The sequence below is a fragment of the Piliocolobus tephrosceles genome, chromosome 8 (assembly GCF_002776525.5).
Source record: "Piliocolobus tephrosceles isolate RC106 chromosome 8, ASM277652v3, whole genome shotgun sequence".
NCBI lineage: Eukaryota > Metazoa > Chordata > Mammalia > Primates > Cercopithecidae > Piliocolobus > Piliocolobus tephrosceles.
In genome coordinates this window covers 127920528-127937472 of record NC_045441.1, presented here as the reverse complement: position 1 = coordinate 127937472, position 16945 = coordinate 127920528, and the positions used below count along the sequence as shown (strand labels likewise).

The 16945-nt window shown below is 46.7% G+C and overlaps 1 protein-coding gene across 2 annotated transcripts; it reads right to left on the bottom strand.

Moving 5' to 3' along the window:
* Nucleotides 1-8864: 8864 nt before the first annotated feature.
* On the bottom strand, nucleotides 8865-16054 carry TMEM213 (transmembrane protein 213). 2 transcript variants are annotated; one of them, XM_023190057.2, is made up of 3 exons: nucleotides 15839-16054; nucleotides 12453-12521; nucleotides 8865-10875 (listed from the first exon to the last, which is right to left on the bottom strand). In XM_023190057.2, exons 1-3 carry the CDS (start codon nucleotides 15918-15920, stop codon nucleotides 10706-10708), a joined length of 321 nt encoding a protein of 106 aa, XP_023045825.1. In that variant the 5' UTR covers nucleotides 15921-16054; the 3' UTR covers nucleotides 8865-10705. The 2 variants fall into 2 exon arrangements, with proteins under 2 accessions (XP_023045825.1, XP_023045824.1); XM_023190056.2 differs by having other exon boundaries at nucleotides 9985-10875; nucleotides 12453-12524; nucleotides 15839-16023.
* Nucleotides 16055-16945: the final 891 nt, after the last annotated feature.

Here is a 16945-nt window from a genome sequence, read left to right as displayed (position 1 = left end):
TCCCTGAAAGCAAACTGGAGATGCTGGGAGACTATGGGAGGTTCCGTTTGTCTCCAGGAAAATTTAGCTCTTGCAGCGACATATCAAGTCTATGAAAACTATTTTTAAATGTTAAAAGTCATTTTAAAATTATTAAAACTCCTGCCTACCTGGCATGTACATTCTAGTGTCTTACAGAATAAGAATGGTTCAAAATACCCCCTGTCTAAGCCTTCTAGGGCACAGTGCTGGAGGTTTTTCTCATCAGCGTGGTGTGTGACACAGCTATCTTCTACCCTCCTAACCTGGTTCCACTGTTTGTTCTCACTGCTGGGACAGACTTTCAGAATGGAGTGATAATATCTGCATTTTAGTTTATTTCTGGGAAAAACACATTGTGGTTTCATACAGAGTTTCAAAAAAGTCGACAACAGAGTTGCCGTCTTGAACACATTTTCTTCCTTTGTGTCTCCGCAAATCTGGCATAACTCCAGCCTATTTGGTGGTGAAAATTTCTTTTTAATTTTAATAACCCAGCCTCAGGTGTGAAGGTGAAAAATCTACATAGGTATATAGTAAGAGGAAGGAGATTTTATTGTTTAATTCAGCTAAAATGCACACTCCCTAGAATTTTATTCATAACCATCTTAAAAACCATGTTAGGCTGGGCGCGGTGGCTCACACCTGTAATCACACTTTGGGAGGCCAAGGTGGGCGAATCACCCAAGGCCAGGAGTTCGAGATCAGCCTGGCCAATGTGGCAAAACCCCGTCTCTACTAAACAAACAAACAAAAAATACAAAATTTAGCTAGGTGTGGTGGTGCATGCTTGTAATCCCAGCTACTTGGGAGGCTGAGGCAGGAGAATCACTTGAATCCAGAAGGTGGAGGTTGCAGTAAGCTGAGATCGTTCCACTGCACTCCAGCCTGGGCGGCAGAGGAAGACTCTATCTCAAAAAAAAAAAAAAAAAAAAAAAAAAAGTTAAAAGTAATATGCCATGATACAAATTGATAGCAATGTTGTCTTTAGATTCAAAATAAAATTGGATTCAATAAATTGAATTTAATATCTAACGGTGGGGATACCATGCATATTATTCTTCGGTGAGGCATCAACATGACATGATATAGGAAGATAGAAAGAAACAATGAAAAGTCAATTTCAATTTCTGGTTCAACTGAATGAAAGATCCTTATGTCAATTTGAGAAGCAGGTCATCCCATAGGACCGAGTTTAATTAAAGCGTTTCTGCTGTGACTTAGTGATACTGCATCTGGCACTATTTTCCAGGAAAATACAATCACAGGCCTATGAATGAGCAGGTGAGGATTTTCATCCCAGTGTGCTATGAAGGGGGACTTGGAGGCAGCCTAGGAGTCGGTCTACCAGAGAACAGAGAAATGAATTGTGGTGGGCTCACGTGATAGAATCCTCTGCAGCTGCTGGAAGCTCTGGACCATAGGCACATAGCAGCCTAAGTAAATCTTGGAAATAAACTACTGAGTGAAAAAACTAAGAAGCAGCATGAACACTAATGTAAATGCAAACACCTGAACTTACAGTAACACTTGACATTTCACAAGAGCACATACAGGGGCTCATATGGTTGCCTTGGGGAAATAGCCATAGGAGAATGAGAGGGGGGATGGGAATAAAAGGGATTAAAGAGTGAAATGAGGCTGGGTGTGGTGGCTCATGAATAAAAGGGATTAAAGAGTGAAATGAGGCTGGGTGTGGTGGCTCATGACTGTAACCCCAGCACTTTGGAAGGCTGAGGCAGGTGGATTGCTTGAGGTTAGGAGTTGGAGACCAGCCTGGCTAACATGGTGAAATCCTGTCTTTACTGAAAACACAAAAATTAGCCAGGCATGGTGGCAGGTGCCTGTAATCCCAGCTACTCAGGAGGCTGAGGCAGGAGAATCCCTTGAACCCAGGAGGCAGAGATTGCAGTGAGCTGAGATCACGCCACTGCACTGGTCTCAGCCTAGGCAACAGAGCGAGATTCCATCTCAAAAAAAAAAAAAAAAAAAGTAAAATGAGGGGACCTCGCAGAGGCCAATGTTGACAGAGTGACATGAACTAAGAGGAATGACAAACTAGACTCTGCACAGACATCAGAAAGCTGGGGTTAGATGAATAAAACTTCATGTGAAGAAGAGCTGGGCCTACATTGGCTGTATGTCATATATTTTTCCAGAATAGATGAGAATAACTTCCTGAAGAGTAAATGAGCCACTTCTAACCGGATTCAGTGATTCTAAGAACGGACTTGCTAAATGAATTTAGGTGTTAAAGTGTGCTCTTAGTACGTAAGATACGGAAGTTATCCTTCTACCAGTACTTTTGTTTGTTATTGAAGATTTTAAATTTAAGGAATTTGATGGATTAAATATTACCTTTCTCTAGAGTGGGTACTAAGACTCTCGGAGACACTCTTAGCTCAGTTTTTTTTAATAGACTATATTTCAGAGTAGTTTTAGGTTCACAGCAAAACTGAGCAGAAAGTGCAGAGTTCTCATATATCCCCTGCTCCCCAGTGCACAGCTACCCCCATTATCAACACCCCCCACCAGTCTGGTACATTTGTTACAGCTGATGAGCCTGCACTGACACATCAGTATCATCCAGAGTCCAGAGTTTGCATTGGAGTTCACTCTTGGTGTTGTACATTCTGTGGGTTTGGACAAATGTATAATGACATGTACCTACCATTATAATTCCGAGTAGTTCTGCTGCCCTAAAAAATCCTCTGTGCTCTGCTTATTCATCCCTCCCTCCCCACAAACCCCTGGCAGCCACCGATCTTTTTGCTGCCTCCATAATTTTGCCTTTTCCAGATGTCGTATAGTTGGAATCATTCAGTATGTAGTCTTTTCGGATTGGCTTTTTTTCACTCAGTAATATGCAAATAAATATCCTCCATGTCTCGTCTTGTCTTTTTTTGAGACTGAGTCTCACTCTGTTACCCACGCTGGAGTGCACGGATACAAACACGGCTCACTGCAGCCTCAACCTCCTAGGCTCAAGGGATCCTCCTGTCTCAGCCTCCTGAGTAGCTGGGACTACAAGCTTGTGCCACCACACCTGGCTGATTTTTTAATTTTTTGTAGAGATGGGGGTCTTGCTATGTTGCCTAGGCTGGTCTCAAACTCCTGGAGTCAAGGAATCTTCCCACCTCGGCTTCCCAAAGTGCTGGGATTACAGGTGTGAGCCACTGAGCCTGGCTCTCTGTGTCTTTTCATGGCTTGATAATTTATTCTCTATTCTTTATATATTGTTTATAACAATACAAACTTAGGAAAAAAGCCACTTGCTCAACCAATGAAAAAAGAGAGAAATTTGCTTGTTTTTAAACGACCATTTTGGTTCTTATTCCTCCTTGATAGAAAGGAACATGTCATGAAAGAAATATGATAATTGCACCTTGTTCCTGTCTGTGTTAGTAGGAAAGAGAAATGTGCTTCTACGTGCACTGAAATTGCACATAGAAGTGCAATTTCACATCAGTTACATTTAGGATGGGAAACTGAAACTCCACATTTGCAGCCTGTGGAATGGAATTGCCATCCGTGCTAGGCTCCTTGATCAATGGCTCTTGATCCGTCTGGCCATGAGATTGATTATGGTTTGGAATCAATTTTTTTTTAACTTTAGTCTTTGTTTTTATCACAGTTTGAACAACACATATGCAAATACACCATGTAGCAAGTGTGCTTTGTAGCAGTTGAGCACATAATGGAAGCCAAGTGTTAGATCTTACGTGCAGTTCCCGTTTTCCAGGGGTTTTAGCAGCCCTTAGGAACTGCTATGCACATTTTAAAGGGTGCCTGTTCCTCAAGGGAAACGGAGTCTGTGATGAACAACCGAGGCTTCTGTTGGAGCTTTCTGGATCCCAGCGGGCAGCAGTGTGGTTGCCCTGCGTGCTTGAGTTTTACACTCACATGGACCCTGGAGCCCAGTACACCCAGCCAGCCCCTCAGACACTTGGCATTGCACTCCCTGCTGCCATTCTGAGTCAGGCAGGGCTGGAATTGGCTGTGGGTTGTGGGCAGGGGAGGGAAGTGAGCTCAGGGATCCCCAGAGCACGGCCAGGGCAAAGCGCTGGGGTATATGTGTATGTGTGCATGTGCAGTGTGTTAGAGGGGTTTACTGGAAGGGGGCTTCTGGCTGCCCCAGGACTTGGATGAGAGTCCTGAATTCCCCACCCCTGCCACCCCCAGCTCTCACATAGGTTAGCTCCGTTTGGATGGGAACAGCACCTTTGTGCCGTGCACATGATGTGCCTGGAACCTGGCCTGGCATCACTCACCTCTAGCTGCATCTCCCGGGCAGGGTCTCCACCTCCTGCTCATCCTAGGGGTGCAGCCTGGAGCTGTTAGAGGCTGTGTTAGTGTTTGGTCAAGTCTTTAAATGTGAGGGGAAGAGAGTGGATGAAATCATTTATGCTGAGAGTCGGTAGTTTTTATAAGCCAAGGTTAAGGTCTAGTCGAGAAGAGGGCTCAAAAAAAGCCTGGCTAGAGTTTGGTCAAGGAGGGTGTGTGTGTGTGTGTGTGTGTGTATGTGTGTGTGTGTGTCCATCCAGGGAGGAAGAGGCAACTTGACTTGGAAGACCAATCCCAGTAAACCAAAATCCAGCCGGGAGTTGGGGGCCAGGGAAGACAAGGGGAAGCACGGGCAGGCCCAGGTTTATGGGGCCTTAAATGTAGACATTTAAGGGGAGGCTGCCTTTAGAAAAAAAAAGGATGCAAAATTAGAAATACAGTACTAAACTGAGGGCCTCGGAGGGGCCCATTCAAGTAAGGGAGCCTTAAGTTTAAGCTTCTCTTGGTTCACAGCAGATCTTCCTCTGGGGAAGGGTATGTACATTCCAGGCCATGTGAACAGCAAAAATGAAGGCCGGGAGGATAGAGTGTTTAGGGAATGGGAATCATTTTGAACCCTGTTTGCATGAAGGATATGCAAGAGGTAAAGCTAGAGAAGTGTCTGGAGATCCAATTACAGAGCTCTTCTGGCTCACTTTGAGAAAAAATCGTGTTCCGTCAGCTGTGCTGAGCCACAGAAGGATTTTGGAAGGGGGGTGATTTGATTGCTTATTTATGTATTAGACAGATCACTCTCAAAGAAGTGAGGAGGAGGGGCTGGAGCCAGGTAAGGCTGGAAGTAGATGCCAGGCAGAGGGTGTTTACAAGCACTCCTACCACATGGCAAGGAAGATCCCCTATAGATGACTCCAAAATGGATACTGGGGTTCAGACAGAGCAGTTTCTTCGTCAGAAACATCTAGATTAACATTTCTCCAAGTTTAAAAATATGCTTCGGTATATTTTTGTAGAAATGAGGTCTCCCATACACTGAATATTTGTGTCCCCCTAAAGTTCATGTTGAATCCTAGTGCCCAAGGTGATGGTATTTGGAGGTGGGGCCTGTAGGAGGTGATTAGGTCATAAGGGTGGAGTCCTCACGATTGGGATTAGTGCCCTTGTAGAAGGGGCTCCAGAGAACTCCTTTGCCCTCTTTCCACCACATGAGGATGCAATGAGAGGATGGCTGTCCATGAACCAAGAAGTGGACCCTCCCCAGAAACCAACCATGCTGGCACCCTGATCTCAGACTTCCAGCCTCCAGAACCATAATAAATAAATGTCTGTTGTTTAGAAGCTACCCAGTCTATGATAATTAGTTACAGCAGTCCAAACTGACTAAGACAAGGCTCAAGCTATCCTAAGACTTGTTTTTGATTAATTTTTTGTTTTGCTTTGTTTTATTTTAGAGACAATGTCTTGCTGTGTCACCCAGGCTAGAGTGCAGTGGCTATTCACAGGCATGATCATTGGGCATTACACCCTCAAAGCAATTAATCACTGGGCCCAAGCCGTCCTCCCTCCTCAGAGTCCACAGTAGCTGGGACTACAGATGTGCACCACCAGGTCCAGCTGATTAATCTTACATGCTGTAAAATTTAATTGTTAATAAAAAATTGTATATTTGTCTCGTTTGCGTTAGGCGTCATGCATATGAAAAGGAATATATATATATATAGTTTTTTTTTTTTTTTTTTTGAGATGGAATTTTGCTCTTTTTGCCTAGGCTGGAGTGCAATGGTGCGATCCTGGCTCACTGCAACCTCTGCCTCCCAGGTTCAAGCAATTCTCCTGTCTCAGCCTCCCAAGTAGCTGGGATTACAATCATGCGCCACCACGCCAGCTAATTTTGTAATTTTGGTAGAGATGGGGTTTCTCCTTGTTGGTCAGGCTGGTTTTGAACTCCCGACCTCAGGTGATCTGCCCACCTCAGACTCCCAAAGTGCTTGGATTACAGGCGTGAGCCACCACACCCAGCCAGGAATAGATTTTTAAATGACGATTTTTATTTAATATGATTTATTTATTTATTTGAGACACAGTGTCATTCTGTCGCCCAGGCTGGAGTGCAGTGGCCCGATCTCGGCTCATTGCAAACTCTGCCTCCCAGGTTCAAGCAATTCTCCTGCTCCACTCCCGCAAGTAGCTGGGATTACAGGCACCCACCACCATACCCGGCTAATGTTTTGTATGTTTAGTAGAGACAAGATTTCACCATGTTGGCCAGGCTGGTCTCAAACTCCTGACCTCAGGTGATCTGCCTGCCTCGGCCTCCCAAAGTGCTGGGATTACAGGCATGAGCCACCATGCTGGGCCACTAAATAATGATTTTTAAAGTCAGATAATTATGCCACACCTTAATATTTAATACTTTATTTCTACATATGACATTTTGATACAGGCATGCCCCCTATCATATGGACTCTGTGTTACATAAACTGTAGCTGTATTGAGGACAGTGTCCACTGCTAAAGGCAAAGTTTTAAAATGAAAAGTCCATCTACCATTAGGTAAGTTCTGTTGCTTTAAGTTAGGACATTTTTAGATCTCTGGAAGTTGATGCCTGCTTTCCCTCTCAGATTTTCTTTTTTCTTTATTTTTTTCTTTTTGAGGCAAGGTCTCACTCTGTCCCCCAGGCTGGAGTGCAATGGCAAGATCATAGCTCACTGCAGCCTCAACCTCCTGGGCTCAAATGATCTTCCCACCTCGGCCTCCCGAGTAGCTGGGACCACAGGCATGCGCCACCAGTCCCAAATAATTTTTTCCTGTTTTTTGTAGAGATGGTGTTTCGCCATGTTGCCCAGGCTGGTCTCAAATTCCTGGGCTCAAGCAATCCTCCCGTCTTGGCCTCCCAAAGTGCTGGAATTACGGGCGTGAGCCACCACATCCAGCCCAGATTACCTTTTTTAACTTATTGACAGATAAAGATCTGGTCTGCTGTAATCAAAAAATTTTCTGTCGAGAATAAATCTGAGAGGTAGCATCCTGGAAGTAGAACCATCAAACTACAGAACCATTTTCTTTACAGTCTCAAGGAAAAGAGTGGTTGTATTGATTCATTCTATCCTTTCTCTTGTGCAGATGAAAGAAAAGCAATTGACAAAATGCCTACATTTTAATGTGAGATGTCAGACTGCACATACTTTTTGCTTCAAGGTAGTCTGAGAATCTGTGGGGTTCCCCAGACAGGGGGACATTTCAGACACCAACTGGTGCCCTGATCCTTCACTTATTAAAGTGGGGAAAAAAAAAAAAAAAAAAGAAAACCCGGCCGGGCACGGTGGCTCAAGCCTGTAATCCCAGCACTTTGGGAGGCCGAGACGGGCGGATCATGAGGTCAGGAGATCGAGACCATCCTGGCTAACACAGCGAAACCCCGTCTCTACTAAAAAATACAAAAACAAAAACTAGCCGGGCGAGGTGGCGGGCGCCTGTAGTCCCAGCTACTCGGGAGGCTGAGGCAGGAGAATGGCGTAAACCCGGGAGGCGGAGCTTACAGTGAGCTGAGATCCGGCCACTGCACTCCAGCCTGGGCGACAGAGGGAGACTCCGTCTCAAAACAAACAAACAAACAAACAAACAAAAAAAGAAAACCCTACCACAGGGTTTAATGTATGACACAAGAGCCAAGCTGCTCAGGTTGAAAGAACAATGGGCCTCATGCCCACTTCGATTCCATGAAGTGACTGAAATGGCTCCATGAACTTTTGCGGCTCAGCTTGAAACTGCCAATTTGGTCCAGTTCTTCTATTTTCCACATAGAAAATTGGTGCCCAGTGAGATAAAGTGACTTATTTCTGTTCACATAGGCCAGAAATAAATCTTAATTTCCTTTTTTAAAAAAAGATAGTACTCTCACTGCTATGTCACACACTGTTATATTTTTTAAATGTTTGCAGATGTTAAATCAAAGCATGCACCTTAATGAATCTTTTCATCTCTTGGGAAATAAACCATCACATATTGTGGAAACTCTTCCTTTGAATTTCTAAAAACGTGGAACACATACTCATATTGTATATCCACAAAATGCACCAGGCATTATGCAGACACTTTTTTTTTTTTCAGATAGGGTCTCACTTTGTTGCCCAGGCTGGAGTGCAGTGGCATGAACATGGCTCACTGCAGCCTTGAACTCCCTAGCTCAAGTGATCCACCTACCTCAGCCTCCTGAGTAGCTGGGACGATCAGTGTGCTCCACCACGCTCGGCTAATTTTTTTATTTTCATTTTTGTAGAGACAGGGACTCAATATGTTGCTCAGGCTCAGACGCTTTTATGTATGTGATCATTTAACACTTAGGTACAAGAAATCCATCCCATTGTATTGATTCAACATCTGAGATTCAGAAATTATCTGCTGTTTTGGAAGACTACAAGATGAACCAGGCAACCTCTTCAGTTTCTGTTGTCAGGGAAGTTTACTTAGATTTTCTGAAAGAGCAATTGAGCAGTTTTGAGTCATTTGCCTCTTCGAGAGACTGTTCCTATTTCAGAGGTCTTTCATTTTTCTTTTTTGTATTTTGACTAGAGTTTGTCTGATCTAAATACATGTTTTCTCGCAGAGGGCAGAAATTGCTTCATAAGGAGTCATTTTGTCCTTTCTTCTCTTCTGATAAACCTGCCCTCCCCTCCTCTGCAAGGGTTCACAGTAATGTGCAACGTCCACGCTCCATGCTAAGTGACAATGACTGTAATTTGAGAGAGCAGTGACCAAACCATTGGCTCCTTCAGAGGCTGGTTATTTCAGCCATCTGGAGAAAAATGGAGGCTCCTAATGCCGAGTAAGGACCTTAAGTCTAGGGCAAAGACTCATTTGTTCGTTCATTCATGAATTCACCCATGCACTCGTTGGACAAACTTGAATAGGGTACTATGCCCCGGGGGGTGAGGAAGGATAAACTGCGGAGGGGCCCGTTCACAACAGCTGCACATCAGGGCGGAGCAGAAGTGTGCTAAGAGCACCAGCTCCAGGTCACCCAAGGATGACCAGGAAGTCTCCAGGCAGATCAAGCATTCAAGCTGGGTTTGGAGGACTATCCTTGATTCTGGAGGTGGAGTTGGGAAGCAGCCATCCTAGACAAGAAAATGGCAGCATAGAAGCTGAAGACACCAGGCTGAGGAGTGGGCCAGTCAGAGTCCTTACTCCTGCATGTGCTGGGGGACAGATGGACTCCTACAAAGAGCTGAATGCTGGACTGAGAAGTTTTAGTCCTTAGGAGCTACTGATTGTTGCCAGCAGGAGGTGACAGCTCCTACCCTGGCAGCTGCCCATAGGAAGTGAAGAGCTGGGGAGGAAGATCCTTAAAGCAGTGAGGACAGAATGCAATATCCCTAGGGGAAGGCAGTGAAGGCCAGAACGAGGGCACCGGCAGGGAGAATGGGTGGGACAGGAGAGCTGTGGAAGATGGGATGAAGCCAGAAGGAGAGCCGGAGAAGGACTTGAGGTGGGTGAAGAAGGTGGGAGTGTCAAGGGGATTCTCACAGTTTTATTTTTAACTTTAAAAAATTTTTAATAGAGACAAGGTCTCGCCATCTTGCCTAGGCTGGTCTTGAATGTCTGGGCTAAAGTGATCCTCTTGTCTCAGTCTCTCAAAGTGCTGGGATTACAGGCATGAGCCACCATGCCTGACCGATCCTCACATTTTTTTTTGATACAGAGTCTTGCTCTGTCCCCAAGGCTGGAGTGCAGTGGCATGATCTTGGTTCACTGCAACCTCCACCTCCCAGGTTCAAGAGATTCTCCTGCCTCAGCCTCCCAAGTAGCTGGGATTACAGGTGTGCACCACCACACCTGGCTAATTTTTGTATTTTTAGTAGAGACAGGGTTTCACCACGTTGGCCAGGCTGATCTGGAACTCCTGACCTTGAATGATCTGCCCACCTCTGCCTTCCAAAGTGCTGGGATTACAGGCATTAGCCACCATACCTGACTGATTCTCATATTCTGAAATGACAGTTAAGCCCGGGACTCAAGCCAGGGAGAGAAGCCAGTGACCTGGTTTTGGTGAGAAGGTTATGCATTTGTTTCTGAACATGTTGACGATGAGACTAAGTCTTACAGTTTCTTGTGCACCTCCCTTGGTGCCTAGAAGAAAGGTTAAAACAGGACAAATTCCAGAAGGACTATCTTGAGAGAGGAGTCACCTGGGCTCAGAAGGCCCAGGGGCCCTTGGGAGCAGCATGCAAGGGCAGCAGTGGCTTGCCTCACTTGGTTCTCTCGCTCTTTCTTCTTTCCCTTGTAAAAGTAACTGAAGCTTAAAGGTGAAAATGACTTAAATAATAGAAACCACATTAGCCCTACTCCCCTTCCCCATTAGCCACAAATTGGTGGCGATCACCATTTTCTGCACCGAGCCTGGGTCTCACGCTTGCAAGTCCTTGAGCTCATCTGGAGTCAGCTTCATCAGTTTGTCCACACAGAGCAGGATGAGGGTGAGGAACCAGAGGCTCCAGCCAACAGCCGCCGCGATCCAGCCGTACTCGTCCACTCCTGCGCGGCAGCACCGGGCTGCTTGTGGGCAAAAGTCCACGTCTGGTGGGGAAGGGAGAGTAAGGACGATGGCATGCACCACCAGTCCCACCCAGGCTTCTCAACCATTAATATTAACAGAACAATCACAGCGCGGTAGCTGACACTGATGTGGGTCTACTACGTGCCATGCACTGTGCTGTGTGCTTTTACACATTAGCTTATGCCTTCCTCACAAAGTGACAGGTGCAAGTTTTATTCCCATTTTACATGAAGAAACTGAGGCTGTAACTTGCCCAAGGTCACAAGATGGAAGAAGGAGAACTCAAACCAAGTCTGCAGGAGTCTGAAGCCATACTCTTAACCTCTATGTATTATTCCCTAATACCCTTCCCTTTTTTTTTTTTTTTTTTTCTTTTTGAGACAGAGTCTCACTCTGTCACCCAGGCTGGAGTGCAATAGATGACGGAGTTCCACTCTGTCACCCAGGCTGGAGCCAAGCAATGGAGGCTTGGCTCACTGCAACCTCCACCTTCTGGGTTCAAGCAATTCTCCTGCCTCAGCCTCCCAAGTAGCTGGGATTACAGGTGCGTGCCACCACACCCGCCTAATGTTTTGTGTTTTTAGTAGAGAAGGGGTTTCGCCCTGTTGGCCAGGCTGGTCTCGAACTCCGGGTCTTAAGTGATCACCTGCCTCAGCCTCCCAAAGTGCTGGGATTACAGGCATGACCCACCACACCTGGCCTACCCTTCCTTTTAAGTGCCCAAGTTAATGCATTCGGTCATTCAGTGAGGGCAGGATAAAGGGAACCAGACAAAATAAAGCGAAACTTTCTTCTTTTCTTTTTGAGAGGGAGTCTCACTGTGTTGCCCCGGCTGGAGTGCAGTGGTGCAATCTTGGCTCACTGCAACCTCTGCCTCCCAGGTTCAAGCAATTCTTCTGTCTCAGCCTCCCTAGTAGCTGGCATTACAGGTGCATGCCACCACCTGTGTATTTTTGTATTTTTAGTAGAGACCTGGTAATTTTTTTGTATTTTTAGTAGAGATGGGGTTTCACCATGTTGGTCAGGCTGGTCTCCAACTCCCGACCTCAGGTGATCTGCCCGCCTCGGTTTCCCAAAGTGCTGGGATTATAGGTGTGAGCCACTGTGCCCAGCTGCAAAACTTTCTATTAGCTAGACATGCATAATAGTGGTTGCTCTATGGATTACTGAGCGCCTTGTGGCTAGAAGTATGCAAGAACAGGAAGAACGTGCATAGAAGAAGAAGAAATATGTATGTCAAGGACAGCAAAACCAAGCTCTTGCATTGGGTGGAAGTTGGACTAGATGATTTTTTATGGCCTTTCCACCTGCAGACTTCTTCAAGCATTCGAACCTAGGGCATTGTTAGCTACTGACCTGGGATGGGTCATTAAAGCGATCTGTGTCAAAGATTGTGCACCTAGATGGGGATCAGAGCCAAGAAAGCCTTTTAGACCTGCTCTGCAAATAGTTCTGGGACAAACCACACTGGTGCACAGGAAGGCCAGGAAGGCCCTTGGCCACTTGACACCAACCAACGGAAAGTGGGGAGGCCTTTGTTTCCCTCCCAGGCGGAGGGCCAGTTCTGGGGTTAGAGCGGTTGGCAGGAGAAGCTTACTGAGGCACAGCTCCAGGGTCCCAGGGTCTGGGTGGTGAGCGGTCAAGGTTGAGCTGTTGCTGCTGCTTGCTTCTGGAAGAAAAGATGGGAGATAGTCTCAGGCACTAGCAAAAGCCATTCCCAGGCATAGATTTTGAAATCTTTTTTGTAAATCAGTAGTGAGTATTATGAAAGTATTATAGAAGCTCCAGCATGGGCATATTGAGGCTTTCTGCAACAAAGCTAACTCCCTGTTGTGGACTGAATTATGTTCCCCTCTCCCCAGGTTCATATGTTGAAGTCCTAACCCACAGTGTGATTGTATTTGAAGATGGGGCCTTCAAAGACGCAGTTTAGCTTAAATGAGGTCCTGTGCGTGGGCCCTAATCCAATATGGCAGGGTCCTTAGAAGACGAGAAAGAGGCCAGGTGCAGTGATTCATACCTGTAATCCCAGCACTTTGGGAGGCTGAGGTGGGCAGATCACCTGAGGTCAGGAGTTCGAGACCAGCCTGGCCAACATGGTGAAACCCCATCTCTACTAAAAATACAAAAATTAGCCAGGCGTGGTAGTGCATGCCTGTAATCCCAGCTACTTGGGAGGCTGAGGCAGCAGAATCGCTTGAACCCGGGAGGTGGAGGTTGCAGTGAGCTGAGATCACACCATTGCACTCCAGCCTGGGTGACAAGAGTGAAACTCCATCTAAAAAAAAGAAGAAGAAGAAGAAACAGCAGCAGCATACATGCACAGAGAAAAGTTCACGTGAGGACCCAGTGAGAAGGCATCCATCTGCAACCCAAGTAGGGAGGCCTCAGGAGAAATCAAGCAATCAACACCTTGACCTTGGACTTGCAGCCTCCAGAATGATGGCTGTCGAAGAAAATTAAACATCATACAAGCAAGCCCAGAGATTGCCAGAATACGCAGCACATAGATTGATTCGTGAGCAAGGAGTGGAAAGATAAAAAGGACTTCAGCATGAATTCTTAAAGTCCTGTTGGCTTGGGGTGTGGGATTGGGTTAGGGATCTGAGGCATCCAGGTTGCTGTCCGTAACTGACAATAAGAAGAGAGATGACCTCTAAGTTCATACTGTTCAATACGGCAGCCTCTAGCCACTTGTGGTTGTTTAAATTTATTACAGTTAAATTCAGTAAAAAACTCCCTTCTTGGTTACATTAGACACATGCCAAGGGTTCCATTGCCATGTGTGAATAGTGGCTACCATATTGGAAGCACCATTCAGACATGGGACATTTCCACCCTCAGTGTGAGTTCTATTATTAGACAGTGCTAATGCTGACCTAGGTAGATGGAAACCAAGAGATGGATTGGAAGAACCTTCCTAGAAATTATATTACTGTTCATTCTGCTGCTTTGGGAATGCAACAAGGAAAAAAAAAAAAAAAGGTGGTGGGTGTGGAAACTCTCAAGGCTCCCCTGACTGTGGGTCAGCGTGTCCTTCAAAGGTGCGTGTTGTCACACAGCAGGACGAATTAAGAAGAAACCTGCTGTTTAGCTAAAACCATGAAATTGCTGCTGAGACTAATTTTATGCCACCCAACCCCCAAGCCACTCCAATGTCCTGCTTAAAGTATAGTAATTGCCTCGATGCAATCTGTTACTGTAAATTATTTACAGCTAAATGGCTTAGAGCCTGGTCTTTATTTGTTTTGGAGAAACTGATTCCTCACTATTCTAATTTTCCTTATGACTCAAATAACTTCCTTGGCCCTGACTTTCATCTCACCTCTACACCTAGAATGGAAGTTGTCCTCTTCCAAAGTGAGTGGAAAAAAACCCTAGTTGGCTGAATGCTAGGGTTGGGTTCAAGCTTATGAAATTGCCATTGTTATAGGTCAAAATTGTTCGATATCAGCAATTTTCTATGGTTCAAATGGAATAGCCCCGGTGAAAATTCCTAAGAATTTAAACATCACCCTCCTCCCTTATAAGCAGAGCCAGAAGTGAGGGAGGGACTGGCCCACTTGGGGCTATTCCACAGGAAAAGCTGCTGGGAAGACCCAACAATTCAGTGCAGTTAAACTTGTCTTCTAATTTTCAGCTCCCATCACAAGCAAGGCACTGTTAGGGTAAGTAGAAAGAAACTCAGCACTCTAATTTGGGGAGGGGTGAAGCTGGAAAATAAAATGAATGTGCTTGCCATAATTGCTGACATTCACTGTGTGCATTCTATGGGCTATTTGTTTTTTTTGTTTTTTTTTTTAGACAAAGTCTTGCTCTTGCGCCCAGGCTGGAGTGCAGTGGCCCCATCTCGGCTCACTGCAAGCTCCGCCTCCCAGGTTCCCGCCATTCTCCTGCCTCAGCCTCCTGAGTAGCTGGGACTACAGGCGCCCGCCACCACACCTGGCTAATTTTCTATGGGCTATTTCTAAGTTCTTTACATGAAATTATATCAAGTCCTCTTGACAAGCACTATGATGGTCCCCATGAGATAAAGGAGGAAACTGGGCATAGAGAGGGAAAGTAATTTGCTTGAGGTCACATAGCTAGTGAGTCATGGAAGATGGAGTTGGGTTCAGGCTCAGCGGCTCAGGAGCGCACGTCTTGAACCTCAACACCAACACCCCTGGCAGTGGCTGCAGAAGAGAGTCTGAGGATGAGAGGGGCAGATACAGGACTCTGGGTTGCAGGGTTGGTTTTGGGAGCAGGAGAGTGTTGCAGGGCATAGAAAATGTGGTGGTGTTCTGAGGTGGCTGAGAACAGGATCAAAGCCAGGAGCGTGAGATGGTAACCAAGGTCCCTCTGCCATGAGTTGCAGACCCCGGCCTGGCAGGGCAAGGCAGGGGGTATAGATCAGCCTTCCAGCCTCTGTAGGAAAATAGGGAGATAACCCACATTTCCGGTGCCCGGGGAGGCAGGAGGGTGGAGACAGTGAATGAAAGCCCTCCTGGCAGTCAGGTTCTGTGAAAGGGCAGAGAAAGTACAGGGGGCAGAGAGGGACAGAGGACTTAGGAAAGGGAAGGTCAGACACAAATGTGCACGGCAAAGCATGAGAGCTCAGTGGGGCTGAGAAGGAGCCTTCAGGACTCAGTGGACCAAAGGATGTCATTTTGGTCCTCTGATGGGTGAGACTCCAGCAAATAACTTTTTCCTTTCTGTGTGGCAAAGGCCAAGAGAGGTGACTGCTGCTACCCTAGATGAGGAACTGAGTACCTGATCTCTGTCTTAGGCCAACCTGAGACCACCCCCACCCCAGCCCCACCTCCCCTCCGCTGCCTAATCCTTCAGATGAGAAAGTTCTGTTTCCTCCTTCCTTTGTGCAGGACCAACCCTGGCCAAAGAATCTTCCCCCTCCTCCTCCTTTCCCTCCCACCTCTCTTTTCCCTCCTTCCCTCCTTCCCTCCCCCTTCCCAGCCTGGCCACGAATAAAGCTCATAACGCTACCTGCCGAGCAAGCCGAGTGGAGGGAGGCAAAGGCCAGGCCGAGGATCAAGGCGGCCCGGGTGGCAGCGGGGAGGCTCTGCATGCTGGAAGCTGTGCTGAGTGCCGGGTGCAGGTGAGCCGGTCTCGCAGAGTTGTGCTGAGTGCCTACTGCAGGTGAGCTGACTCCAGCCTGCAGGAGCTGGAAAGCAACTTATGCTGGGTGTTTGGGGGAAACACGACGGGGTGGAGCAAAGGAACCTTGGCCTGTCACACCTTCTCTCACCTCTCTAGAAGGGAAGCCAAACTGTTGGCTGAGGAAGGAAGGGAGGGGCAAGCTATGCCCTTCTCCCCTGAGCACAAATTTTGTCCTTATTGAGAAAAAAGGGGAGGATAAGAGAGTAAGAGAGATCTGTGTCATGCTGGTTCTTGGGACATGAGTTTGCTGCCTCTCCCATCTGCAGGTGTAGCATGGATGCTCAATTCCATTTGGTCCAATATTCACTGAGCACCTACTGTGTGCACTGACTGCACTATGCTGAAGTCGGGAGATACCTGCTGTCGAAGTGCGTTAATTACAAACACACATCATTCAACCCCCGAGCAGTGTTCGGGAAATGGCTTGGGAAGGATAAAGCACTGTGGGTTTCAACAGTGGAGGTCACATCTGCTGGTGGGACGCTTCAAGAAGAAAATGGCATTGGAGATGGGGCATGAGAGCTCACCGTGTAATCCCAGCACTCTGGGAGGCTGAGGCAGGTGGATCACTTGAAGTCAGGAGTTCAAGACCAGCCTGGCCAACATGGTGAAACCCCATCTCTAACAAAAATACAAAAATTAGCCAGGTGTGGTGGTGCATGCCTGTAGTCCCAGCTACTCAGGAAGCTGAGGCAGGAAAATTGCTTGAACCTGGAAGACAGAGGTTGCAGTAAGCTGAGATCCTGCCCCTGCATTCCAGCCTGGGTGACAGAGGAAGACTCTGTCTCAAAAAAGAATGGAAAGGAAAGGAAAGGGAGGGGAGGGGAGGGAAGGGAAGAGAGAAAATGGCATTTGGCTCGGGCCTTGAAGGATGGCGAGAATTTTGACAGGGGGAGAGGGCAAGATGGCACTGTAGGTAGAGAGACAGATGAG